This window comes from Cnephaeus nilssonii (assembly GCF_951640355.1).
Source record: "Cnephaeus nilssonii genome assembly, chromosome: 2".
NCBI classification, from domain to species: Eukaryota; Metazoa; Chordata; class Mammalia; order Chiroptera; family Vespertilionidae; genus Cnephaeus; species Cnephaeus nilssonii.
In genome coordinates this window covers 3,719,771-3,746,214 of record NC_137073.1, presented here as the reverse complement: position 1 = coordinate 3,746,214, position 26,444 = coordinate 3,719,771, and the positions used below count along the sequence as shown (strand labels likewise).

Genomic DNA, 26,444 nt, shown 5'->3' with positions numbered 1-26,444 from the left:
GAGAGAGAGAGAGAGAGAGAGAGCGCGCGAGTGTCGGGGTGAACACGCCTTTTAAGGGGAGGAAAAGAGGGGACGGGGCTTAGGGCACTCAGCACACGCTGATTGGTGGTCTCACGTAAGGCACTTGATTAGGCACCTAGGGACTTAGGAATCAGGGGCTTAGGGTATTTGGCAGGTGCTGATTGGTGGTTCAATGTTCAGTCCATATAAGGTGTTCAGGAATGTCTGGCTGCAGGTGGAGTTTACATCTTACTCCATCCATCAGTTGGGGGAAGGGAGGATCTATCAAAAGGTACTTCTTTAAATCAGGCTGAAAAAAAAAAGAGTGCCATGGTTATCTTTAATGTGGTTTCTTGTTCAAATTAAAATCTTAATTTGTATTTGGAATCTAAAATCTGTAATAAGAAATGAAATCCCGCTGCTGAAACCGCCTCTGGTGCGAAGAAATTCAAAGGGCAGAGCTATAAGCTCTCCTGAAGAAAGATTACTTAAAGTTTTGTTTAAAAATTACCGAAGAACATCTTATGATAACCAAATTTTGGCAAAGATAAGCTTAAGTGCTAGTTATTACTTTGGAAAGCGAAAAAAGAAAAAAAATTTAAGATCTGTCTTTATCTATTAAGTATGAAAAGATATGTAGCCAGATCTGTTACTAAAAACTTCCCCCAAAGCAAACAGGATGTGGGGGAAGGGAGACACGTGGCAAGCCAATATGGATGCCCACTCTCCCAGTATGCTAATTTAAAGTCTCCTTTCTAGCCATAAAAATTTAGAAATGCATCTGGGATTTCTGTGCTCATGGGGAGAGAAGCCTGGCTTAAAACAAAATGCGTGCAACTGTCCGCTTTTTGGACATTTAGGGTTTTGAGCTTGACTCTCTGCCAAAGCTACAGAAATGAAAAACCCAAGACAGTTTTTTCCTGCAAAAGGAAAGATGGCGAATTTGACCCAGGAAAAGACACCGGCTAGGTTCAAGCTGTAACAGGATTGGCATTTCCATAATAAAGAGTGGTTTTTAAAATGCTAATGAAGCGTGTTAAAACAACTTTAAGACCTCGGAGAAAGTCAGTAAATTGTCTGTGTTACAAAAATTAGCCAAAGTAAATGCCTTACAATAATTAGAATTGGATTTGAATCTCAAAAATTGTTGAAAAATATATTATAAAGATCTAAGTAGCCCAGGTAAAGACTGGCTACACCCTTTGTTAATGGAGGAAGGGGACAAGGGGGGCAGGGCCCAAAGAAAACCCCCTGCAGGTGTCACTGGGCCCTGGCTGGCCCAGGCCTCTTCCACTCTTGGTCTCGAAGCTTTGTCCGCTGGATTTTCCCAGACACAGTTTTGGGCAGGTCCAAGACAAACTCCACCTGTTGGGACAGATCAGTCCAGGGTTGGCCATCCATGGCTCCACAGGTTGAATTTTTGGAGGAATTGCTGTAGGTGAGGGGAAGTTCCTGGGGCTGGGAGGCTCCAGATGAGTGACTACTGAGCTTGGAAAACTCCCAGGACATAAGAAGGTGCAACAAGAAGGTTCAGAAAGTGACGAGAATAGGACCTAAGAGCGAGCCGACTGGTCTCTGACGTACTGGGGGGCAGTGCAGGGGACTGACCCCACACAGGAGGCAGACACCTGAGCTCTGACATCAGACTCTACGCCCCATCTCTCCCCTACTGTCTACCTGGCTTTGATCGAGGCTTTCCTGAGACTCATCTTTCCTGCCGAGTCAGTCACCTGGAAATCACAGCCTTGTGGCGTTGTGAGGATGAGTGCAGGCTGAGCTCTTGGCAGGCTCAACACCCAAGATGTTAGCCCTGGGTCTGGATCTGGACTAGAGACAGGAGCAGCTGAGGGTTAGGGAGCCTGGTTTACAACGTCATCTCCATCATTTTCTGTTGGTGTGTCCTCAGAAGAACTCGAAAACCTCTCCAACTCCACCTTTCTCACCCGTGGGAAGGAATGCTTGATGTTCAGGACCCTCCGTCTCTAACACTCCTGAACCCTAAGGTGTGGGCGAGGAAGAGAATTCACCGAGCGTTCTGGCTGTAGGGCTCAGCTTGCCAGAGCGCTGGTCTAGAAGTCAGATGGTTTGGGGTTTAAGGAAAGTAATAATAATAGGGGTACTGGTATGGAAAAAGTATCTTCTTAGCAGCTGACTTGCTATGAGGCAAGACTAACTTTATAAAGGAAAGAATTTGTTAAAATCACAGTCAGATAAAGCAGGGGTTTGGCAAACTATAGCCTGTGGGCAAAATCCAGCCCTTCTGTTTTTGTAAATAAAGTTTTATTGAAACAACAGCCACACGTGTTCATTTGCAGTTGTGGCTGGCTGCTTTCTCACTACAGGGCAGCGTTGAGTAGTTCCCACAGAGACAGTATGACCTAAAAACATGACTATTTGGTCATAGAATGTCAGTGGAGAGCAGAAGGAAACACAGAGGAGGTTCCACAGGAGGAAGAAATCGTGCTGTGCATCAGGAAGAAGGGAGCAGAACGGGGGCGGGGGAGAGGGGGCGCGGTGGGGGGAGTGCTGGGAGGAGGAAGGGTGTGGGAAGAACCACTGCAGGGCATTAAGGGGAGATGTAAGATGAGACACATCTATGGAGTACACTGCTACCCTGTGTGACAGGACCCTCTCCACTGGATCCTCAGAAATATTCAGCTACAGGTCAAAATTCATAATATGCTCGGTGTGGTCAGATTTCTAGTCGCTTTTAAAATACTTATTAAATTCTTGCTAAGGTACCTTACAAACATTAACCGTTCTTCTTAACAACCTGTGGAGGGGTGACACCATAATCCCCATTTTACAGATAGGAGAAGTGAGGCACAGAGAGATTGCTGAGTGAGTGATGGAGGTGAATGCAAGTCTGTGTGGTGGAATCTCTGATGTACTGCCCAGGTCCCTGCAGGAAGGAAGACGCACTTTCCCATTGCCCGGCCCCTTGGGGAGCCCAGCAGCTCAGGAGAGTTGTCCCGCCCCGCCCCGGGCCCCGCCCCGCCCCGCCCAGGGCCCCGCCCCGCCCAGGGCAGCCTGCATCCAGGCCGACCTACAGGGGCTGGAAAGGCCCTTCTCCAAGGGCTGCTCAGGAAGCTGAGAGGGTGTCTTCGCTTCAAGACCCCCATGGTGCTGGCTGAGGCCGCCACTAAGCACCTTTACCTTCAGTCAACCCACTCCCGCCCTTCCCAAGAGAGCCCCCCAGACTCCTCACAGACCTCTGGCGTCCCTCTCCTTCGGAGTCTGCCGCAGAAGCCCCGCCGGGGACAGCTTGTGCGGACAAGTTGCCAGCGGGCACCTGGGTCACAGAGAATCTGAGGGCTTCGTGTGGCTGCTCTCACCTTCCACCCAGACTCCAAGGCAGAGACATTAAACCCTTCCCCCACAAAGTCCTGGTTTGTGCCCAACTCCAAAAACGGGTCCCTCTTCCGTCCACCTCATGCCTCAGTTCCCTGCCCGCGGTGAAAACAGATGCAGTGGAGTGTATGCTTTCTGCCTTTTCTGAGAACAGCGCTTCCGTTTACCGTGGGAGCCACCCTCCTTCACTCGGTCCAGGTCCTGGCGTAGGGCAGCCCTTCCTCCCATCTTCCTGCATTCCCTCCGGGTGACCATGTGACCCATAGCTGGCCAATCAGAGTGCTTCATCCCCTGGCTACAGGGATTGGTTTAGCAATGGACTCCTGACCTGAACTGTTCAATGAGAATCAACTTGAAGACGTGCTGGTCCTTTGGGGGAAAGGATCTACGGGGATTTGCAAAGCTGCTGAAAGGGTGTGTGGAGCTGCTGGAGAGCACTTCCAGGAATGAGGCCAATACAGAAAGGAGAGCCGGGGGCAAGAGCCATCCCTGACCCCCACTGGCCTGCCTGTTCCCAGCCGTGACTAAGCACTCACCCCCCTGCACTCATCAGTTGTGTGAGAAATGAACTTCAAGTCGGATTTCTGTTGCTTGCAGCCCCAAGAACCCTGAGTAATACAGCAAGACCTTGGTGCAGAGAGTGGGAGGATGGCCGGATATGGGCTAGAACTGGTGATGGAGCGTCTGGTTTCAACCAGGGTGAGCTCAATGCTGAGGCTGCCTCTCAGGCATCTAGAATAGTTTCCGGATGGTTTTGGGGGGACTTTCTTGGTCATGGTCAGGCAGAACTTTGAAATAAGAGTCCTGGTCCACAGCCAGAAGAAGGGAAATATGAGAGGAGGCCATCTCTCCTTCGATTTGGGGCGCCAGAGCCCTCACCTTCCTCGGGTACTTGTACGGGGCTGTCACCGACTTCACGTGCTGCTGCAGCTCCCTGGTGAGCTGCTCCGGGTCACGGGACAGAAACTGTGGCGCCAGGACCACAAAGGCCTTCACCACCTGCAGGAGGATGAGGGCAAGAGAAGAGGGGTCAGAGGGCATCGTCACCTCCTGGGATAGGACAGAGTCGCTGTTAGGACTTCCTCCACAGCCACCAACCTCATGTCCTCTCCATTGTACCTCCAGGTGTTTGGGGCCGAGAAAAGGGAGAATCTGGGGTAATAATGGCCAAGCGTCCAATTCTCTCAAATGGCTTATTGGGTGGGCAGTTAGGACTGCAGACTGAGACCTGGCTCACCTCATATCCCAGAGGCAACAGAGAGACAGGGAGAAGCTGGGGGTAAGTGAAGAGAAGACAATACAGCCTGTGGGCCACAGACCCGGAGGATCTGTTCACCCTCCACGCTACAGCGTGCACAACTGTGAAATGGAGGTCCGATTGTCTTCCTTAATTCGTGGGAACTACAATGAAATATGCAGCCTGGCTTCGTCCATGCTTGGCACAGAGTTTTCTCAGTAGAGGATCCTCTTTGGGCCCCATTTGCCTAGTGGCTGCTATGGTTTCCATGGTGACATGTCCCATACCTGCCAGAGATATGACAGTGTCCACATGCACCTGCAGAGATGTAGCTGGACACTGACCCACACCTCTGCACCCTCCCCGCCACCCCCCCCCACACACACACCAAGCTCCCGTAGACTCCATCTGGACCGTTTGCTATAGCCCTACAACATTATAAGGGTCTTCCATCTTCCCCATAGCCTCACTGCAAACCCATGGCGTGGGGGCTCCATCTCTTGGCTCAAACCCCTCCTCTGTTCTTTTGGTCAGGGATCAGTTCTGATCCAAGTGCCAACAATAGTAGACCTTCTGAGGTGCTTTCTATGTGACAGATCTCATTCCAAGCGTCTTATAAATATTAACACATTTACTCATCAAACTACCCCTCATCTTACAGGTGGGAAACTGAGGCTCAGAGAGGCTAAGCAACGTGTCCCGGGTCACACAGAGAGTAAGCAGGAGGGCCAAGATGTTGGCTCAGGCTGTCCAGTTGCCAGAGTACATCCTCTTAACCATTATACTTTATGCCCTTGTTTCCCAAATCTGCACCCCCAGCCTGCTGCTCCCCATCACCTCTCCTCGGATGGGGTCTGGGCTACTGATGACAGCCGTCTCCACCACAGCAGGGTGCTCCATGAGTGCATCCTCCACCTCTCCCGGTCCAATCCGGTATCTGGAGAAGAGCCCACCTGTCAGAGAAGACTGGGCACCACCTCTAGGCCAGGCCCAAGGTCTGGAACCATCAGAATAAGGACCCAGATCACACTTCTCACCCAGAACCAGCTCACCCGCTGGAGTTGATGATGTCATCTGCCCGCCCCATGAACTGGAAATATCCGTCTTGGTCCTTGATGGCGCGGTCTCCCATGAGCCAGAAATCCCCTCGGATGTTGGCTGCTGTCTTCTCAGGGTTGTCCTGGGGCCACGGAAAGACAGCGCTGTGCCTGAGAGCCTGCGCCCTCCGGCCCTGGCCGGGCGGCATGAACAGGCGTGCAGGCCGTGCGCTTCACAACGTGAACCACTGCGCCTGGCGGCTGCCCTGAGCCGGTCAACCCCAGCCCCGAGGAGCTGGTCTCCCCTTCGTCTCAGTTATTCCCCAGGGCTGCCCCTGCCCCGCTCGAGTCTAAGGGTAACATTAATGCCTCCACGACCCCGTGCCCCAGGGCGTTCCCCTGCCTGGGCCCACCTTCCCTTCCGTGTCAGCCTGATTCCTGCTCCGTTTCACGACACCATTTAAGGGAGCCAAGGTTGATGGGATGCTCTCATGGCTCCTTTGCTAGATTTGAAAATTCTAGAAATATAGCAGCTGGACCCCTCTGCTCAGCTGAGGCAGGTGTTCTTGACCAGGGAGAAGGCTTGGGGGTTCACCCCTGTGTGCATCTTGGTATTTTGTTTACGTGTAGGCGTGTGGGCTCCGATTGGACATGCAGTCTCTGGGTTCAAAGACGGCAGAGGGAGTTCACAGCTCCGGTCTTCATGTGGAGAATACGGGAGTGCACTGTGGTGTCCAAAGCCCATAGCCATTCCAGACGGCAGAGCGGAGACCTGACGCCAAAGCTCCTGACCCCAGCTTGACCCTTTCTCCAGCGCCTTGGCCCGCTGGCCTCCTCTCCGAGGCTCCCGTCTCCTCATCTGGACCGTGGGTGAGTGTGGATCTCCGCATTCTCTCCTTTGGCCCACTCTCACCAGCGCTGTTCTAAGTGTTTCACAAATACTAATGCCTTTCGAGAACCATGGTAATGCTATGAGGGATTGCAATACACAGTTCACAGGTTTGGAAACCGAGGCTGAGCGGTCAGCCACCTCCTCACACAGTCAATAGTGGAGTAGGGTTTTGAACTTAAGCAATTTGGCTCCAGGGACCTCCTAAGGTCCTCGGAGGGTTAAATGAGTGTGATGTCTACAAAGTGCAATAGGACTGCGTGTCCTGCGGCAAGCACACACGAAGTGGCAGCAGCTGTTATCACTGAACTTACTGTTTGGTCAATGCTTCAGGCCTTCCCCGCCCACTTTTCAGCAGCGGCGGGCTCGCACGCGCCTTGTGACCTCTGGTCTCACATGCTCGCCTCTAAAGCGAGGCGGCTGGACTGAGGGCCATCTGTTTCTAACGTTCCGAGGTCTGAAGACAGGGAGGCCCCAGCTCTGTGGTGAGTCCCAGTGTGATGTGCTCACGTGGCTCAGCAGAGGATCCGTCTGGCAGAGGATCATGTGGCAGAGGATCAGTGTGGCCGAGGATCCGTGTGGCCGAGGATCGTGTGGTAGAGGATCGTGTGGCAGAGTATCGTGTGGCAGAGGATCCATATGGCAGAGGATCGTGTGGCAGAAGATCCGTGTGGCAGAGGATCCATATGGCAGAGGATCGTGTGGCAGAGGATCATGTGGCAGAGGATCGTGTGGCAGAGGTACCGTGTGGCAGAGGATCCATATGGCAGAGGATCGTGTGGCAGAGGATCGTGTGGCAGAGGATCGTGTGGCAGAGGATCCATATGGCAGAGGATCCGTGTGGCAGAGGATCGTGTGGCAGAGGATCCGTGTGGCAGAGGATCGTGTGGCAGAGGATCGTGTGGCAGAGGATCGTGTGGCAGAGGATCGTGTGGCAGAGGATCCATATGGCAGAGGATCCGTGTGGCAGAGGATCGTGTGGCAGAGGATCGTGTGGCAGAGGATCCATATGGCAGAGGATCGTGTGGCAGAGGATCCATATGGCAGAGGATCGTGTGGCAGAGGATCGTGTGGCAGAGGAGGGGGGATGAGGCTTGGGTGCAGGGCTGCCCCTGGAGAACCCAGAGCTGTGGCATAGGGTTCAGGGCAGCAGGCGTTCGGCCACGAGCAGCTCTTGTGCGTGGAAGGGGCACCCAGTAAAGGCAGTTCTCCAGATGCGGCCTTAGTGTCAGGCTGAGGACGGCAGCGGCGCAGGGCCATCTTCTCTCTTGGCAAAGCACCCTTCTTAGACACTGGTACTCCTGGTCAGTGCCTCTTGGGAAGTCCACAGCCCCGGGACCCGCCCCTCATCCCTCTCAGAGCCCCGCCCGTATTCCCACCAGGGGCAGAGGGGAGGAGCCGCGTTCATTACCACGTAGCCCAAGAAGAAGCCGATGGGCCTGTAGGGCTTGATCCTGATGCCCAAGTCTCCCTCCGTGCCCGGCGGCAGCACGTGGCCCTGGCCGTCGATGACCTGCAGGAGGAAGCAGGTGGGGACTGAGCCGGGACGGCCCTGGGCAGCGGCGGGGAGACCGACTGGGCACGCCGAGGCCCTCGGGCTCTAGTGGTGGCTGAACACTCGGTCGGAACCCAGGGAAACGAGGCGCTTGGAGCCGGGTCTCGAACCCGTCTGCCTGGCGTGGTTCAGGCGAAGCCCCATGGAGGCAGACCAGCCGCCCCGTTGCCTTCAAGGCCCGTGAACTTGGGCACCAGACAGATCAACACGCAAATCCCCACCCGCGGCCAACAAGTGGTCTTTGAGCGACAAGCTCCTGTCCCAGTGCCTTCATCTGCAGAAGGAAGGGGACACCACTGACGTCCCAGGACTCTATGGGGGTGCGGGGACACCGAGGAAAAGCGCTCCCTGGACGGGCCCGCGGGGAGTGGCCCGGAAGAGGGGCGCACTGCACTCCACCCCTGCAGGGCCCTGCGCGGCCACGGCCACAGCCACGTGAGTTCTATTGTGTGGGATGCACCTGCAGAAACAGTGGGTTCAGGGACCAGATCTCAGTCCGCATGCTGATGGCCCGCTGTCTGTGCAGCCAGGCGTTTAGGGCCACCTCCAAGCACCAGGCGCCAGGGGTCTGGGCTCTCGCACCAGGGCCCTTGCACCCTGCCGCTCAGCAGCACGCACCACCAAGGCGCCACCGAAGCGGCTCAGCAGGAACAGCAGTGGCCAGGGGACGTGGCAAAATCACCCTATTGCGGTTTTTAAATTCACAACTATAATGATAAAAGGGTAATATGCTAGTTACACTGGATGTCTTCCGGACGTCCTTCCTGACAAAGCCGGGCAGAGGGAAGCCAGCCCAGTCCCTGGTGCCTGCGGGTGGAGGAGGGGAGCCGGGTCCTGGGAGCCAGAGGGAAGGCGGTGCTGGCAGCCGGGGGAGGAAGGCCCACTCTGGCACGAATTTTCGTGCATCGGCCTCTAGTGTTTATATAACCAGCCAGCGAACTGCCGGCTGTTCCCGGGGTTTTCCCCGCGTGATAAGAATATTCATCTTCCCTCCTCCCCCTTTTCCCAGGGTAACGCACTTGCTTTCCAGAACTTTCCCTCCATGCAGAATGAGAGACACAAGTTGCTGGAAATGCGTGTTTCCCGTGGCCCTCCCTCCCAGGCGCCAACACACCTGCACGTCATAGTGGGGGATCGCTGTCCCCAGGCGGCCCGGCTTGACGGCCATGGACTTGGACACTCTGCAGGTGAGGCCCTGTGGGAAGCAGCAGACAGACGGGCAATGGCAGGAGGGTCATAGGTCACAGCACAAAAGAAAACTAAAGAAAAAGAGCCCTCAGCAGAGCAGTCCTCACACAGTGGGAAGACAACTTACATTCCCTGGCTCCCTTCCACCCCCCCTGCTCTCCCTCCTCTACTCTCCCCTCCCCTGCTCTCCCCTCCCCTGCTCTCCCCTCCCCTGCTCTCCCCTCCCCTACTCTCCCCTCCCCTGCTCTCCCCTCCCCTGTTCTCCTCCCCTGCTTCCCCCCTCCCCTGCTCTCTCCTCCCCTGCTCTCCCCTCCCCTGCTCTCCCCTCCCCTACTCTCCCCTCCCCTGCTCTCCCCTCCCCTGCTCTCCCTCCCCTGCTCTCCCCTCCCCTGCTCTCTCCTCCCCTGCTCTCCCCTCCCCTGCTCTCCCCTCCCCTACTCTCCCCTCCCCTGCTCTCCCCTCCCCTACTCTCCCCTCCCCTGCTCTCTCCTCCCCTGCTCTCCCCTCCCCTGCTCTCCCCTCCCCTGCTCTCCCCTCCCCTGCTCTCCCCTCCCCTGCTCTCCCCTCCCCTGTTCTCCTCCCCTGCTTCCCCCCTCCCCTGCTCTCTCCCCTTCCCTGCTCTCTCACCTTTCCTGTAACCCCTGAATTGTCTGGAAAGCAATCTGATTGACTGCTCCCCAGTATGGAGGAACTAGCAACCACATTTTAATCTTTTTTCGGGGATCCCTACTTTCCTAAGGGAGCAAGGGCACCCTAAGTCCTTTAAAGCCGAATGGAATTAAATTACCTCCCCTAAGTCGCCAGCCTTGCTGTGGCCTGAAACACACGCCCACCGCGATGCGGGGCCTAACCGGGCTCCCTCTGAGCGGCCCGACCCTGACCCTGACCCTGAGGGCTGCACTGTCCTCCCCGCACCGCACCCCCAGCACAGCCCTGCAGTCCCCGGTTCTCCCGCAGGAGCTGGAGGGTGGGGTGGCGAGGAGGGGGAGAAGTGCTGAGAGGCCCAGCAGTGGCGCTGGGGGGTGGGGGGCAGCGCCCCATGGGGCCGAAGCAGCGCAGTGGTCCCAGGCGGGCGGACAAGCAGATCCTGGCCACCCTCAGGGGCCACACCAAGGTGACCAGCGTGGTGTCCCACCCCTCCCTCGCAGGCGGGGGCTCCTGGTGGTTCCCCTTGCCCTGAGCAGCTGTGCCTGGCACGTACCAGAAGCCAGGCCTCCATCCCACCTGCCCTGCACTCCGCCTTCCTCTTCTGCTCCGCGGAGGAGTCTCCGGCCGCCCTGTCCTGTCTCTGTTAGCTCCCCCCCCCCGCCCCCCCCCCCCACACACAGCAGTGCACCCTCCAGGAGTGGGCTGTGCCATCTCTGCTGCTCTCAGTGCCCACCCGCAGGGGGCGCTCATAGATGCTGAGGGGACAGCGCCTGAGGAGGGTGGCTGTACTCTCCTTGTCAAGGTGGGACCAGCGGGGAGGGGGGCAGCTCCTGGCCCCCCGGCGGGCGGGCGGGCGTACCGTCTCCGTCTGGCCGTAGAACTCGCGGATGTCCAGTCCTGTCTGCGCCCGCCAGCTCGCCAGTGTGCCTGGGAGGAGGGCCTCCCCTCCGCTGTAGCAGCTCTGCAGGTGCGGGAACCGGTGACTGAGGAGAGAGGGGCGTGTCCCCCACAGGCCCGGACCAAGCTCTGCCCGGGCCCGGAGCTGCGTGCTGGGAGCCGGGAAGATGGCGTGGCCCCGTGGGGGAGTGGGAGGTCCTGACCACCCGAGCCCATCACCTGGACAGGTCCTGCTGCACCAGCATCCGGTACACGATGGGGGCCCCCACCAGGTTGTTGATGGGGTAGCTGGACAGCACCTGCAGGAGGAGAGCCAGGTGAGACACGGCCCCGGGGCGGATGCCCAACCGGCCAGGACACACCGTGGTCCGGGCCGGGGCACTGGCGTGGCAGGGTCTGCGTTTAAGTCCTCGCTTATTGGTTGTGTCTGTTTCAGGTCCAATGAGCCCCGATTCTCATGTCCCCTCAAACCCAACCTAACAGAGGAACGAGCACCTGTCACGGAGAGCAAGGCCCGGGGTTATTTTGTGGCATTTTTGTCATATCTGCCTGTTCCTGCCACTATAATGACTCGCTCTCACACCCAACCTGCAGGTTGTGCAGCCCAGCCCCAGGGCGCGGGGCAGCCGCTGCGGCAGACTGCCTGTGCTCTGGCTCAGTGCCTTACCCTCCTGGCCCAGCTCCTGACAGATGGGCTCCGGGGAAAGTGCCCGCGGACACGTCAGAAGCTCTCCTAAAGCTCCGCTGGTGCTGAGCACTTGCCAGACAAAGCCTCAGGGGGTGCATGATCCCCCAGGTCAGAAGGAAAGCTAAAGCTGTCCCTCAGAGGACGAAGTGGCCCAGGGCCACACAGCCAGCCGGGCGCGGAACCAGCATTTGCAGCCGGGATGCCTAGCTGCTGTGCAACACCACCTTTGTCTGCACAGAACTTACAGAAAAATGAGGCAAAAATATATAGAAAAACTATTAGCATCAGCGAATCATGCGATTATTTCCTCCAGGCACTCTTTTTGTTTTAAACCTCACCCAAGGATAAATTTTCCATTATTCCAGAGAGAGAAAGGGGGAGATGGAGAGAGAGAGAAACGCTGATGTCAGAGAGAAACGCTGATTGGTTGTACGCGTGCCCGACTGTGGATTGTATGCACCCCGACCAGAGATGGAGCCTGCAGCCTGGGTATGTGCCCTGACTGGACCCGCGGCCCTCAGTGCACGGGACGATGTTCTAACCAGCTGAGCCGCACCGGCAGGGCGTCCTCCCCACGCCCCTGAGCTGCTCAGAGCTGGGGGAGCGCCGGGCTCCCTGTGGCCGGGCCTGCGGGAAGCTCAGCATGGCAGTGCCCACTCACTCGCTGCACTCCCTTCACTCTTGTGAGCTTCCCCACCCCAAACCCCAATCTCCATTTTCCTAGTAGGTTTTTAGGAAAACCTGTTTGTTCCACTTCACAGAAGTCAGATCACATCATTTTTGGAAGGAGGCAGAGTAAGAATTTGTTTAGATCAGAAAATGGCAGAATCATTTGAATAGAATCTCCTGAGAGAATCCAGACCAAGCCTGACCGGTGGCTGGCCAGACAGAAGTCGGGTGGACCCTGGACTCCACAGAGACCGGCCCAGGAGGTGCGCGGCCAGCCCTCCTCACACCGAGCCCAGCGCCCGGTGTGCCCCTGAGCAAGGCGAGCCGCCCCCCCCCCCCCCCCCACTGCCCCGGCCGGCTGTTTGCAGGCTTGTCAGTGCTGCCCTGGCAAGTTCCGTGGGAAAACGATGGATTCTTCAGAACTCCTCCAGTGCCAAACGGGCAACGAGCGAACGTCCGTCCGCAGTGGCGGGAAAAGATCGCGCTGGCACACGGCACGGAGTGCCCCACGGCATCCGGAGGGGACCAGCGGCTCCATGGGGCAGCCAGTGGTGAGTGCTCATGAGTGCTCACTAGTGTTCACAGCGTTGAGTGAAAGAGACGCAGGAGATCACACACGGGTGACTCCACTGCGAGGACCTCCGAGAAGCAACCCCGTGGCAGTGCGGGGAGTCTGAGGGGCCCACGGCGCGGGCAGTGGGTGGCCGGCGGCACTCCCTGCCTGATGGGAAAAGGCGGCGGGGACCGGGGTGCCTGTCAGACTGAGCGCTGTGCCCCAGCTCACATGCGGAAGCCCGAGCCCCAGGGGAAGGTGTGGGGCCTTCGGGGGTTTAGGTTTGGATGAGGTCCAGAGGGCGGGCGCTGTGGGGGGTTAGCCTCACTCTGCGCCACAGGGGGCCCGGCAAGGAGGGCGGTCTGTGCACCCGAAGGACCCGCCCGGGCCCGCTGCGGCTCAGCCCCCAGAGGGCCACGTCTGGGGAAGCCCGCTCCGTGGCGGCGGTCAGAGCAGCCCGGCTGGCGAGGGTCCCTGGTTTGCCAGCTGTGCCCTTAACATGGCTGTGCTCTGTGCCTTTACCTATAGTCTGTGCGGTACTCCATACACACCACACACACCACACATACCACACACACCACACACCACACACACCACACACACCACACACCACACACACCACACACACATACCACACACACCACACACCACACACACACCACACACACCACACACACACACCACACACACACACCACACACACCACACACACCACACACACCACACACACATACCACACACACCACACACACCACACACACACACCACACACACACACCACACACCACACACACATACCACACACACCACACACACCACACACACACACCACACACACCACACACATACCACACACACCACACCACACACATACCACACACACCACACCACACACACACCACACACACACACCACACACACCACACACACCACACACATACCACACACACCACACCACACACACACCACACACACACACCACACACACCACACACACCACACACACTCCACACATACCACACACCACACACCACACACACACCACACATACCACACCACACCACACACACACACCACACACCCCACACACACATACCACACCCCCCCACACACACCACACACACCACACACACCACACACACACCACACACACCACACACCACACACCCCACACACACATACCACACCCCCCCACACACACCACACACCACACACACCACACACACACCACACATACCACACCCCCCACACACACCACACACACCACACACACATACCACACCCCCCCCACACACACACCACACACACACCACACACACCACACACACACCACACATACCACACACCACACACACACCACACATACCACACATACCACACCACACCACACACACACACCACACACACCACACACACCACACACACACCACACACACCACACACATACCACACACACCACACACACCACACACCACACACCCCACACACACATACCACACCCCCCCACACACACCACACACACCACACACACCACACACACCACACACACCACACACACACCACACACACACCACACACACACCACACACACCACACACACATACCACACACCCCCACACACACCACACACACCACACACACCACACACCACACAGACCACACACACAACACACCACACACACCACACACACATACCACACACACCACACACACCACACACACCACACACCACACACACCACACACACCACACACACCATACATTCCACACCACACACACCACACACACACCACAAACACCACACACACCACACACACACCACACACACACACACACACACACACACACACACCACACACACCACACACACCACACACCACACAGACCACACACACAACACACCACACACACCACACACACATACCACACACACCACACACACCACACACACCACACACACCACACACACATACTACACACACACCACACACACCACACACACCACACACCACACACACACCACACACACACACCACACACCACACACACACCACACACACACCACACACACACCACACACACACCACACACACCACACACACACACACACACACCACACACACCACACACATCACACACACCACACACACAACACACCACACACCCCCCACACACATACCACACACACCACACACACCACACACACCACACACACCACACACACATACTACACACACACCACACACACCACACACACCACACACCACACACACACCACACACACACACACCACACACCACACACCACACACACCACACACACACCACACACACACCACACACACACCACACACACACACCACACACACACACACCACACACACCACACACATCACACACACCACACACACACCACACACACACCACAACACACACACCACACACACCACACACACACACACCACACACACCACACACACCACACACACCATACATTCCACACCACACACACCACACACACACCACAAACACCACACACACCACACACACCACACACACACACACACACACACACACACACACACACACACACACCACACACACCACGTCACCTCCACAGCCCACCCCTCCCTACACTGGGCTCACCACATCTATCGGATGCCTGGCACCAGCTAACACGTGTTGAGTGAGCCCATGACCCACGCCTGCCGCCTGGATGTGTTCTTTGACCTGCCTGTGGGTGTGTCTCCTTCCGGGCCCCCGAGCACTGGAGGTGGGCCCTTTCCACCTGCTTACTGAGCAGTGTCCAGCCACAGGGCAAGGCTGGTCACACTGGGTGAGCTGGAAGAAACTGCACCCGTCGGAGTGTGCCAACCTTGGGCTGGCCGATGGCGTGGTGTGCGCGGGCCCTCTCTCACCTGCAGAATGACCAGTGGGTCAAACTTCGGCAGGAGGTGGATGAACACGCACGCTCCCGACGTCCAGGGTTCCAGGAACGAGCACAGGATGTTCAGTATCCAGGCCGTGTCTGATATGGTCCAGATCAGGTCCGAGGCTTGCAGGTCCGTCCATAGGCTGAGGAAAGAGAGGAAACACACGGGCACAGACGACACGCACGCTGGGGGACGGGGCAGGCGTGTGTGCTCAGGTGTGTGTGCGCTGAGTGTGTTTGCGTGCTTTGTTGGAGCGTGTAGAAGCAGAAACTGACAGAGGAGAGAGAGTTGTTCTGTCTACACGCCTGCTTCCAGAAGGAGAGGGTATTTGGAAGGTGTGATCCCAGCTGACATCACTTGCCAGGTGGCTGGTCTCATTCTCCTCTTATCCCCAGAGCGCATGCGGCTTTGACCTGTAGCGGCCACCGGGACACGCTTCCTGTGCCTCCTCACAAAGCAGGCCCGGTGAGCACTGCAGCAGGGAGCGTGCGAGCTCAGGGTCAGCGGGCAGAGCCTTGGCTCTGTCTCCCTGAAGCCTCACCACGGCCTAAGCCTGTTCCTTTCTCTCCTGGGACCAGAATCAAAGGCACTGGGTCTGTCGGAAGGCCAGCGCGTGAGCTGGACATGGGGAGCCCCCTGGTGGGAGGCCATGGTCCCTGTCCTGCCTGAAGGTGGCTTCTACTTGTCATGTCGTAAGAAAATTGGATCATAGTCTATCAGGAACAAATTTGGGGGGTTGGGTGAGAATTAATATCTGAGATACATGTAAGTGATTTAGCTCCCATATTTTAGAAACTGTATTTACGATGGCTCTTCTCCTAAATTATTTCTGTTGAATAATTTAGTTTTCTGTTGTCACAGACTCTGAGGGGGCATTTAGGTGTTTGAGCTTCTTGCAGAAACGATTTTCCAGGTCTGGTCACGGGGGACCTGCTGAGCAGCCCCTCCTGCAAAGGCCCAGGGTCTGTGAGCGCCCGGCCACCTGGCGTGCCCTGCCCACTGCCGGCGATGAGGAGTGGGCATCCTCAGTGCTGGCACCCGAGGCCTGTTTCACTGGGTTAACCCGATGGTAGCTCTGGAAAGTCATCTGCTGCTGACAACGGTCGCCTTTGGAGTGTGGGTGGCGTTAGAGCGAGTCACCAGCACCTCACGGCGAGGCGGGCTGGGGCTGGGGGGCTGCACGGCCCGCGGGCTGCGCGTTGGACATGCGTGTGCGCTCATCGGTCAGCGAGCGGCTCAGGGTCAGAGGCCCAGGCGGCCTTGCGCTCCCTGCTGTCCGCAGGCCAGTGTGCCCGGTGCCCAGCTGGCTCCTGCTCCCTGTCTCTCTGAGGCACCAGGGCCGCCAGGGCACTGCCTGAGTCAGACGAGGCTCGGGGTCTGCCCTGCGGCTCTCGGTAGGTAGCGAGGGGTCTGCTTACCCAGCGTCCATCTTGGCCTTGAGGCCCAGGCTGGCGTGGGAGTGCTCTGCCATCTTGGGGAGCCCGGTGCTCCCGCTGGTGAAGTAGATGGCCGCCGCCTCCTGGCCTCCGGTCTCCACGCAGCGGTGAGTGGGGGCCGCCCCTCTGCCGGAGACAGGGCCGGCTCAGGCCCGCCGCCCAGGGGTCCCGGCGCCTCCCCACCCGCCCGGCTGCAGGGCTTCGGCGGCCAGGAGAGCCCGAGCCAGCCTGGGGGCGCCGTCCCCGCTCCCTCCCCACCTCAGCGCAGGGCCCAGCGGGCTCAGCTCCGGAGGAAGTTCGCTGCGCACACCAGACTCAACACCTGCCCCTCTACTTGTCGGGTCTCGGACACGGCACCAGTAGGGGTGCCCGCGCGTCCCTCGAAGCATCGCACCCTAGACCTCTCCTCCGGGGCCCTGATCTCGAGTCCCGGAGCTGGCCTCGCTGTCTAGTCCCTGGCCGCTCTCGGAACACGAAGGAAAAGCCCCGTCCTCAGGCTTTCCTGGGCTCCGTGGCTCCGTGGCTCGGGAGGGATTGCAGACACGTGACGGGAAGTGGGTCGCCCCGCCAGTGCTGCCCCGGCTGCAGCAGCCAGGCTGAGGGGGGCGGGGTGTGCGGGGGGGGGGAGGGGCCAGAATCCGGGGTGCCAGTCACCACTAGTGTGTGACCTCAGACGCTCCGGGCCGCACCCCTGATCCTCCCATTGACAGGCTGGGTGAGTTTCGCCCACTTCGTGTTGCTGGTGGGGGCCAGGGCCCGCTGTTGCCCGGCTGGACCCGGAGCTACTGTGCAGGCACGTGTGTGGCCCCAAGGGGGTAGTGTCCCCACTGGGCAGTGCTCTCCCGGGGGAGCCAGGCGCCCGGCTCGGTGCTGCTGGTCCTTCCCTGAGAACCCTGAGCCGCAGCGTGGGCCCTCAGAAGGCCGCTCCCCCGTGACGCTGGCGTGAGCCGCCCCTTCCCAGTCCTCATGCTCCTCCCGGCCGCCCAGGCCAAGCGCTTGTGCCCAGTGCTTGGTTCAGGCCACGGCGGTGGAGACCCGGCCAGGACGGGTGCACTCACTGCAGCAGCGTCTGGAAGTGCAGCCACCCCTCCCGGCCGTGCTCAGACACCAGCAGCTTGGTTTTCAGAGACGGGCAGTCGGGGGCCACCGTGTCCACTGCCTGGGCCACGTCCTCCCCGGCCACGATGGCCCTGGCCTTGGACGCCTGCAGCCGGTAGAGGATGTCCTTGGCCGTCATCTGGATGGTCCCGGGCATGAAGACGAGGCCTGGGGGAGTCAGAAGGCTTAGAGAGAACCGGCCGTCTCCCTTCCCTGCAGACGCTGAGGGACAGCCGGGGGCTCCCGGGGAGGGGAGGTGGGGGAAGGGACGGCCAGTGGGGAATGGCAATAACGACAGACCAGGGCCAGAGAGTGCATTACACACAGGTTTCCCTGGGTTGTCAGAGCGGTAAGAGGGCTAATGTCACACCATCGACAGTCTTAGCCTAATAACCCCGCCCTCAGCCCTACACACACCACCAGACACACACAGAAACACACACACACACACAGAGAAACACACACAGAAACACAGAGACACACACATGAACACACACACAGGCATACACAGACACACACACACAGACACACACAGAGAGACACACACAGAAACACAGAGACACACACATGAACACACACACAGAGACACACATACACACACAGACACACACAGAGAAACACACACAGAAACACAGAGACACACATATGAACACACACAGACACACAGGCATACACAGACACACACACAGAGACACACATACACACACAGACACACACACACAGAGACACACACAGAGACACACAGAGACACACACACAGACACACACACACACAGACACACACACAGACACACACAGACACACACACACAGACACACAGATACACACAGACATACACAGAGACACACACACAAACACACATATACACACAGAGACACACAGACACACACACAGACACATGCACAGACACACACACAGAGACACACAGAGACACACAGAGACACACAGACACACCCACAGACACATGCACAGACACATGCACAGACACACACACACAGACACACATACACACAGACAGATTCAGCTCCTCTGCAGTTCCCAGCCTCAGTACCACTCCTCTGAGCCGCCCGGGCCGCTGCAGACCCGCCGGCTCAGGGCTCCTCTGCAAGGGCCCATGGGAAATGCTTGGGCTTTGCGGGCCAGACGCTCTCCGTCCCATGACTCACGTCTGCCCTTGGTCTCCTGCAGCTCCGGCAGGGACAACACACACGTCACGGCTGTGCTCCAATGGAACTTCAGTGACAGACTGGCTGTGAGCCAGACTTTTAACAGGTTCGTATAAAATCCACACGCCACCGATCACAATGGTGGTGAAGTCAGGATGGGAACAGTGGATAGTTTGTGCTGTCTTTCTCCGACATGTGTAAGGCCCACGAGCACACAGACTATGCGTGGCTCCCGGGCCAGCCGCCTCGAGCAGGCGCTTAGGAGATAGTTTGCCTAAACAAGCGGAGACGCATGCCGCGTGCAGGGGCATCTTTTGGGAGGAATGGTGGCATTTCTCTGCCATCAGTCTCCTTCACGAGAGAGCGGTGCCAGCCCAGGGGGGTCCACTACCCACCTGCTCGCATGCAGCCCAGTGTCACCAGCCACCACTCAGGCACCCGGGGCAGCACCATGGCTACGCGGTCGCCACGCTGCAGGCCACACGCTCCCGCGAGGACATTGGCCGTCCGCTGGCTGAGCTCCTGCAGCTGGCCGAAGTCCCAGCGCACCTCCTCCCCGCGGCCGCTCACCCACCACAGGGCAGGGCCTGGGGCTCTCCTGCCGGCCTGAGGAAAGGGGAGGCTTGCTGGTGAGGGGCTGGGACACAGCCTGGGAAGGTCATGGTGAGAAAGCTTTCTGATCTCAGGACCCTTACTCACTCTTAAAAAGTATTTTAAAAACCTTAAAGCGTTTTTAGTTCTATGGATTCTATCAATATTTCAATTAGAATTTATAAAATAGTAGTATTGCATATCAGTTCAGCCGTGAATACAGGAAATAAGATAAACACATCATAAAGTATAAAGTGAATGTAGCCTCCCCCGCCCCCCGCCCCCCAATCTTTCACAATATTTTCTGTGAAATGGTTTTTGCTTCTCAAAGGACAACTATGATGCACTAGTTGCATTGATATCTCTGTCCCGGTTCTCATTCATAAAAAACTAGAGGCCCTGTGCATGAAATTCATGCAAGAGTAGGCCTTCACAGCCCAGCCTCGTCTGGAAGGTCATCCAGAAGGACATCTGGATGGTCATTCTGCTGTTTGGCCATTCAGTCGATTTGCATATTATGCTTTTATTATTATAGACTAGAGGCCCGGTGCACGAAATTCATGCACAGAGGGGGGGTGTCCCTCAGCTCAGCCTGTACCCTCGCCAATCTGGGACCCCTCTAGGGATGTCTGACTGTCCTACCAGGATCTGGCCTAAAGGGGCAGTCGGACATCCCTCTCACAATCCAGGACTGCTGGCTCCCAACTGCTCACCTGCCTGCCTTCCTGATTGCCTCTAACCGCTTCAGCCTGCCAGCCTGATCACCCCCTAACCACTCCGCTGCCAGCCTGATTGATGCCTAACTGCTCCCCTGCCAGCCTGTTTGCCCCCAACTTCCCTCGTCTGCTGGCCTGGTCACCCCTAACTGCCCTCCCCTGCAGGGTTGATCACCTCCAACTGCCCTCCCTTGCAGGCCTGGTCCCTCTCAACTGCCCTCCCCTGCTGGCCATCTTGTGGTGGCCATCTTGTGTCCACATGGGGGCAGGATCTTTGACCACATGGGGGCAGCCATATTGTGTGTTGGAGTGATGGTCAATCTGCATATTTCTCTTTTATTAGATAGGATAGAGGCCTGGTGCATGGGTGGGGGCCAGCTGGTTTGCCCTGAAGGGCATCCCGGATCAGGTGGGGGTTCCCTTGGGGTGTGGGGCGGCCTGGGTGAAGGGCCTGTGGTGGTTTGCAGGCTGGCCATGCCCCCTGGCAACCCAAGTGGAGGCCCTGGTATCTGGGATTTATGTATCTTCTACAACTGAAACTTCGTAGCCTGGAGCAGAGTCAAGCCTCCTGCTCACTCCGTGGCCGGCAGCCATTTCTCTTGGGATTGATGTATCTTCTATAATTGAAACTTTGTAGCCTGGAGAAGAGGCCTAGGCCAGCCAGGGCTGCAGAAGCTTTGCTTCCTCCATTGCCGAGGGCAACCCTTGCCTCCTGCTCTTTCCAGCTCTGTAGCTGCCACCATTTCTGTTTGGATTTGTTTACCTTCTATAATTGAAACTTTGTAGCCTTGAGTGGAGGCTTAGGCTGGTAAGGGCATGCGGAAAGCTTAGCTTCCTCTGTTGCCGGGGAAACCCAAGCCTCCCTCCTGCTCTCTGTGGCTGTAGCCATCTTGGTTGGGTTTATTTGCATACTTGCTCCTGATTGGCTGGTGGGCGTGGCTTGTGGGTGTAGCGGAGTTAGGGTCAATTTGCATATTACTCTTTTATTAGGTAGGATAAGCTGCCAATCATAATTAATGCACACAATGAAGCTGGGAACAAACTCTGAGGCCTTGTTCAGGGTAATGCCAGTTACTTGCATTGTACATGTTCTTATAGGCCTTCCTTCCCTCACAGCCCCGGCTTCGTCTGGAAGGTCATCCGGGGAATCCAGTCTAATTAGCATATTATGCTTTTATTATTATAGATAATGAATTTTGATTATGTTTCCTTAATATCTTCCTATTTAAACATTTTTAATCTAAAAGCTTTGCTGCAATTGGGATTTAGCATTCTATGTTTGTGTTTATAATTTTAAAGTCAGAAAACTTGCCTGAAGGTGACCTGAGGAGGCTGTAACCATGAACATCATTGCTAACACAGATGCATATGCCCATCACCATCCTCACCTTCAAGTCTCAAAGCCAAGGGAAGCCATGCAGGCGGATAGATACTGGAAATACGACTCACATTATCATAGCAGTCATTCCTATTTCATTATCTATAATAATAAAAGTGTAATATGCTAATTAGACCGGACAGCTGAACCACCTTCCAGCCGGATGTCATTCTGGATGTCCTTCCGGACGAAGCAGCTGCTGTGGGGGCTGAGGCAGATGTGGTTAGGGGTGATCAGGCAGGCAGGCAGAGTGGTTAGGAGCCAGTGGTCTTGGATTGCAAGAGGGATGTCCGACTGCCAGTTTAGGCCCAATCCATCCCCTCAGGGGTCCCAGATTGCAAGAGGGTGCAGGCTGGGCTGAGGGACCCCCCCATGCACAAATTTTGTGCACCAGGCCTCTAGTTTCTTAATGAAGAACTATCTGAATGACTTCTCTGTGAATAATACATTTTCCATTACTATTCATGACTAAACCATAATACTTATGGAAAACTGGCCATTATTTAAATAGTATCCCTATTTCCTTATAATTAAGATTTTGCTCATAATTACAATAGAAAGAACCATTATTCAGGAGTTATAATGCAAAAAAAATTATTAGAACTGACCGGCCAGAGTAGCTCAGTGGTTGAGTGTCAACCTATGAACCAAGAAATCACAGTTAAATTCCCGGTCAGGGCACATGCCTGGATCGCAGGCTCGATCCCTATTGTGGGGGGCATGCAGGAGGCAGCCGATCAGTGATTCTCTCTCATCATTGATGTTTCTGTATCTCTTTCCCTCTGAAATCAATAAAAATATACTTTAAAAAATCATTAGGACTAAATAAAACATTTTGTAAAGCAAACTTATTATGTTAGAAATTAAAAATGAGAAATTTTATACATGTATGCTTTAAAAAATAACAGCATGAATTCATTATATATTATCACAAATAAGATGTGAACTGTCTCTTGTTATACCTCACCCACTTTTATATTGGGTTGTGTCTTTTTATTCTTGATTTCTAGGGTCTCTTTTGTATTAGGAATATTAACTCTTTTGCTTTGGTATGAGTTGCTATTTTCCCCCTGGTTGTCACTAATTTTTTTGTTGCCGTTAATCCTTACTGGAGGATATTTCCCCGATTGATTTTTAGAGAGAGTGAAAGGGAGGGAGGGGGAGAGAGAGAAAGAGAGAGACATCGATGTGAGATTGGTTGCCTCCTGCACACCTGGACCGGGCCTGGGATGAACCTGCAATCCAGGCATGTGCCCTTGCCTGGGAATTGAACCTGTGACCTCGGGCGCATGTAGACACTCTAAGCACTGAGCCACACTGGCCAGGGTGTTTTTTAAATGTTGCTCATGCTGTTTGTCAGCGGAGCAGGGTTTTGATGGCTGTGTAGTAAATTTATTACATCACTTCTTTTGTGGACTCAGGATTCTGAGTCATGGTAGTAAAGACCTTCCTCATTATTCCAAGGAGGTATAACTTTCAGAGAAAAGCCAGAAATCTACATTTTTATCAGAAAGTTTTAGATTTTAAGTATTGACCGAATTCTGTGTGAAGCGTGCCCTGCACCGCGGCCATGCTCAGCCCAGAGGCCAGCGTGTGCAACTCTGCACCAAGACTGGGTGCTGATGTCAGGCCTCATGGCGACATCACAGCGTGGCTCCCTCCGAGGGAGTGCCCTTCGTGTAAGCCCACTTCTTCCCATTCCCGGCCGAGAGGACCCTTGCCTCCTCCCGAAAGGTGCACAGAACCTCAGGACAGGCCGTGTGGCATCAGCCATGGGGGGTGGAGGTCTAGAAGTCCAGGGTGGGAAGGGGGAGAGACATTTCTCATCACTCTTTCTCTGATGCCGAGGCTGGAATCCTTTCGGCAAGCTCTGCCTGGTGGCCATTCTGCTTGCTTACTCCTAAAGGCAGGAGCGCACACCTTTCTGAGAAGACTGACTCAGTCTGTGGTCGGTGCTGATTCTCTCTTATTAAACCCAAACCTGCCTCTCCAGTGACCCCAGCCCACTAGTCCTTGTCTCACCCTGGGATGCCACAATAGAGCACGTGCAGAAGGTGTAGGCAAGTTGTCCCACCTGCACCAATCTCCCAGGCCCTTCTTTTTGCCAAGCCCATGCATCTCTTGCTCCCACCAGATGTGGCCTTCATGGGAGATGAACATCATAGCTCATCATAGTACCTGACACGTAATGTGTTCACTATGTACTGAGTGTATGGCTGAATTAGTAAACTCAGCCCAATTGTCCGTCTGTCTCTTCTCCACCCATTACCTTCTCCATGCCAGCCCAGTAATCCATCACATCGCTGGCGAAGTTAAACCTGGCAGGGACTTCCTGGGGGCCCCACTGCAGCGATGCCAGCTGCTTGGTATGGATGTGGACAGTGCGACAGGCCGTCTGCGTCCTCCTTCGGATGCAGATCCCCTGGAGTTTCCGCAGCCAGTGCATGGCCAGGCCTGTGAAGGAAGGTGACAGAGTGAGCCTCTCCTCCTAGAGCTTCTCCACTAGTCAACAGCTGCTCCTGGAGATCAAGCCCCACCTCCGGCTTCTTCCAGAAGTGGATTTGCTGTGGATGAGTGCATTGGCACTCAGCGTCCATTTCAGTCGGGCATGCCCTTCTCCTCAAGCACAGCACCCAGCCAGATCTTACCGCTCCAGCACTTCTGGCAGCTTTGTGGACACTCGGTTCCATGCAGTAAACCCCTTAGTGCTTAAAGTACAGGGTGTGGTGGACTGATGGTTGTTCCCAACAACTTGCTCCTTCCCTGTATTGGGATTATATGTCCCCATTAATTTCCATATGATTCGCCTAGTGCATTCTGGGAAACAGTATGTATCCCCCTCATGTTGACTTTGGCTTGCCCACGGATGTCAGTGGATGTGATTGTGTGGTTGGTCAGGAGCCCTTGCATTTCTGCCCTCTCTCATGAGTGTTGCATACCCCAGGTGGTGCTCTACCTTCAGCTTGGGTCCCTGAATGATAACACCTGTAGGCTGAGCTGGGCCCAGCACACCCACAGCCTGCCCAAAGGCCTGTGGGAAAAATATGTGCGGTTCCAAGCTCCTGCGATGCTTGGATATTTGTTACTACAGTGAATTCTGATTAATACAAGTTGCATCTATTTCCTTCAGCTGAACCTTGCACACAGCACCTGACACACAGCATCACTTTAGGAATTATAACTACTGTCATTGTTGTTCCATATGGGCTTCGGGACAGTGGCTCAAGGCTGCGTAGGCTGGAGTTCCGACATGTGCACCCTGGTGGAGGCTGCGGACTTTAAGTCTAACGACCTTCGCTTTAAGGAATCAAGCCAGGAGTCCCACCGGCTGGCTGGTTTCCCATTCCCCCCTGTCTGGCCAGCAGCAGTCAGAATGCTCAAGCTCTCAGACACTGTGCCTCCTCTTTTATCTTCTAAAGAACAGAAGTGAGATTTCCTGACCAACCTGTGGGTCTTGCCCTCTTTCCTTGGCTGCCTCTTTCTCATTCTTCAGGTCTCACCTCCTCAGAAGGCCTCCATCCTTGACCACCACTCAATCCCCGTTCTCATCTGACTGCCCTTCTTCCAGCCACCCCACCCTCTCCCTTTGCCACGCAAGACACTGACTCCTCTGCCCAGGGCTGCTTCTTCACTCAGAACTGGCAGGTACTCCCTTTCACGGACCCTACGGAGTGCAGACTGTGTTTTCCTGAGGATGTTCACACTCCTGGATAGCTCTGGCTCCTAAAGACTGGTTAGTGCTATTAAGAGACATGATCCCATCAGTCCATTCCCTGCAACAGCGCTCACCTGCCAAGTCCTTTTAGGAAGCCTCTCTGGGGATCTCTTGGTCCACCCTCCTCCTGAGCAGACGGCTCCAGAATCCCTGTAACCGTGGAGGAGAGCACAGCTTACCCAGCAGAAAGCTCAAGAGACCTGGGAAACATCGTGGAGGGCAAGCTAATCATTAACTGTGGACAGTCCCAAGCCTTACTTGCAGTAATGTCAATTCTTGTAATCATTATTCTGAACTCCATATCTGGTAAATTTCTAATTTCCATTTCAGTTGGCCCTTCTGGAGAATTCTCTTGTTTGTTCATTTGGGGCTTTTTTTTTTTTTTTTTTTTTTTTGTCTCCCCATTTGGCTGCCTGTTTGGGTTTGTGTCTATGTATTAGGTGGATCTGCTATGACTCCAAGTCTCTGGTGCAGGACAATGTCAGACTCTGTTTGTGACTGGCCCTGAGTACTGTTTGGAGCTATCAGCAATCCACAGCTTGTGGCTCCCTCAGCTGGGACTGGGTGCCTTTGGAAAGGACCAGGATGTACACCAAGGTCTGCTTTTCCTAGCCCCAGGCTCAGAAAGAGATCAGGCAGAGACTCAAAGCCTCCAGAGATCTGTCTCTGCCTGTAGTCTTATTATTATTCTCTGAGTCTTA

General features: G+C 55.7%; 1 protein-coding gene across 1 annotated transcript; it reads right to left on the bottom strand.

The window, feature by feature from the left end:
• LOC307110008 (acyl-coenzyme A synthetase ACSM2B, mitochondrial-like) lies at positions 1–26,044 on the bottom strand (the record flags this gene model as incomplete). Its single annotated transcript, XM_079789016.1, has 14 exons — positions 1–1,365; positions 4,231–4,350; positions 5,426–5,567; positions 5,641–5,768; positions 7,926–8,027; positions 9,184–9,264; positions 10,765–10,888; positions 11,022–11,101; positions 15,630–15,786; positions 17,063–17,206; positions 18,139–18,346; positions 19,739–19,949; positions 24,298–24,482; positions 26,002–26,044. The coding sequence occupies 14 exons, from the start codon at positions 26,042–26,044 to the stop codon at positions 1,261–1,263; spliced, it is 1,830 nt and encodes a 609-aa protein (XP_079645142.1). The 3' UTR covers positions 1–1,260.
• Positions 26,045–26,444: the final 400 nt, after the last annotated feature.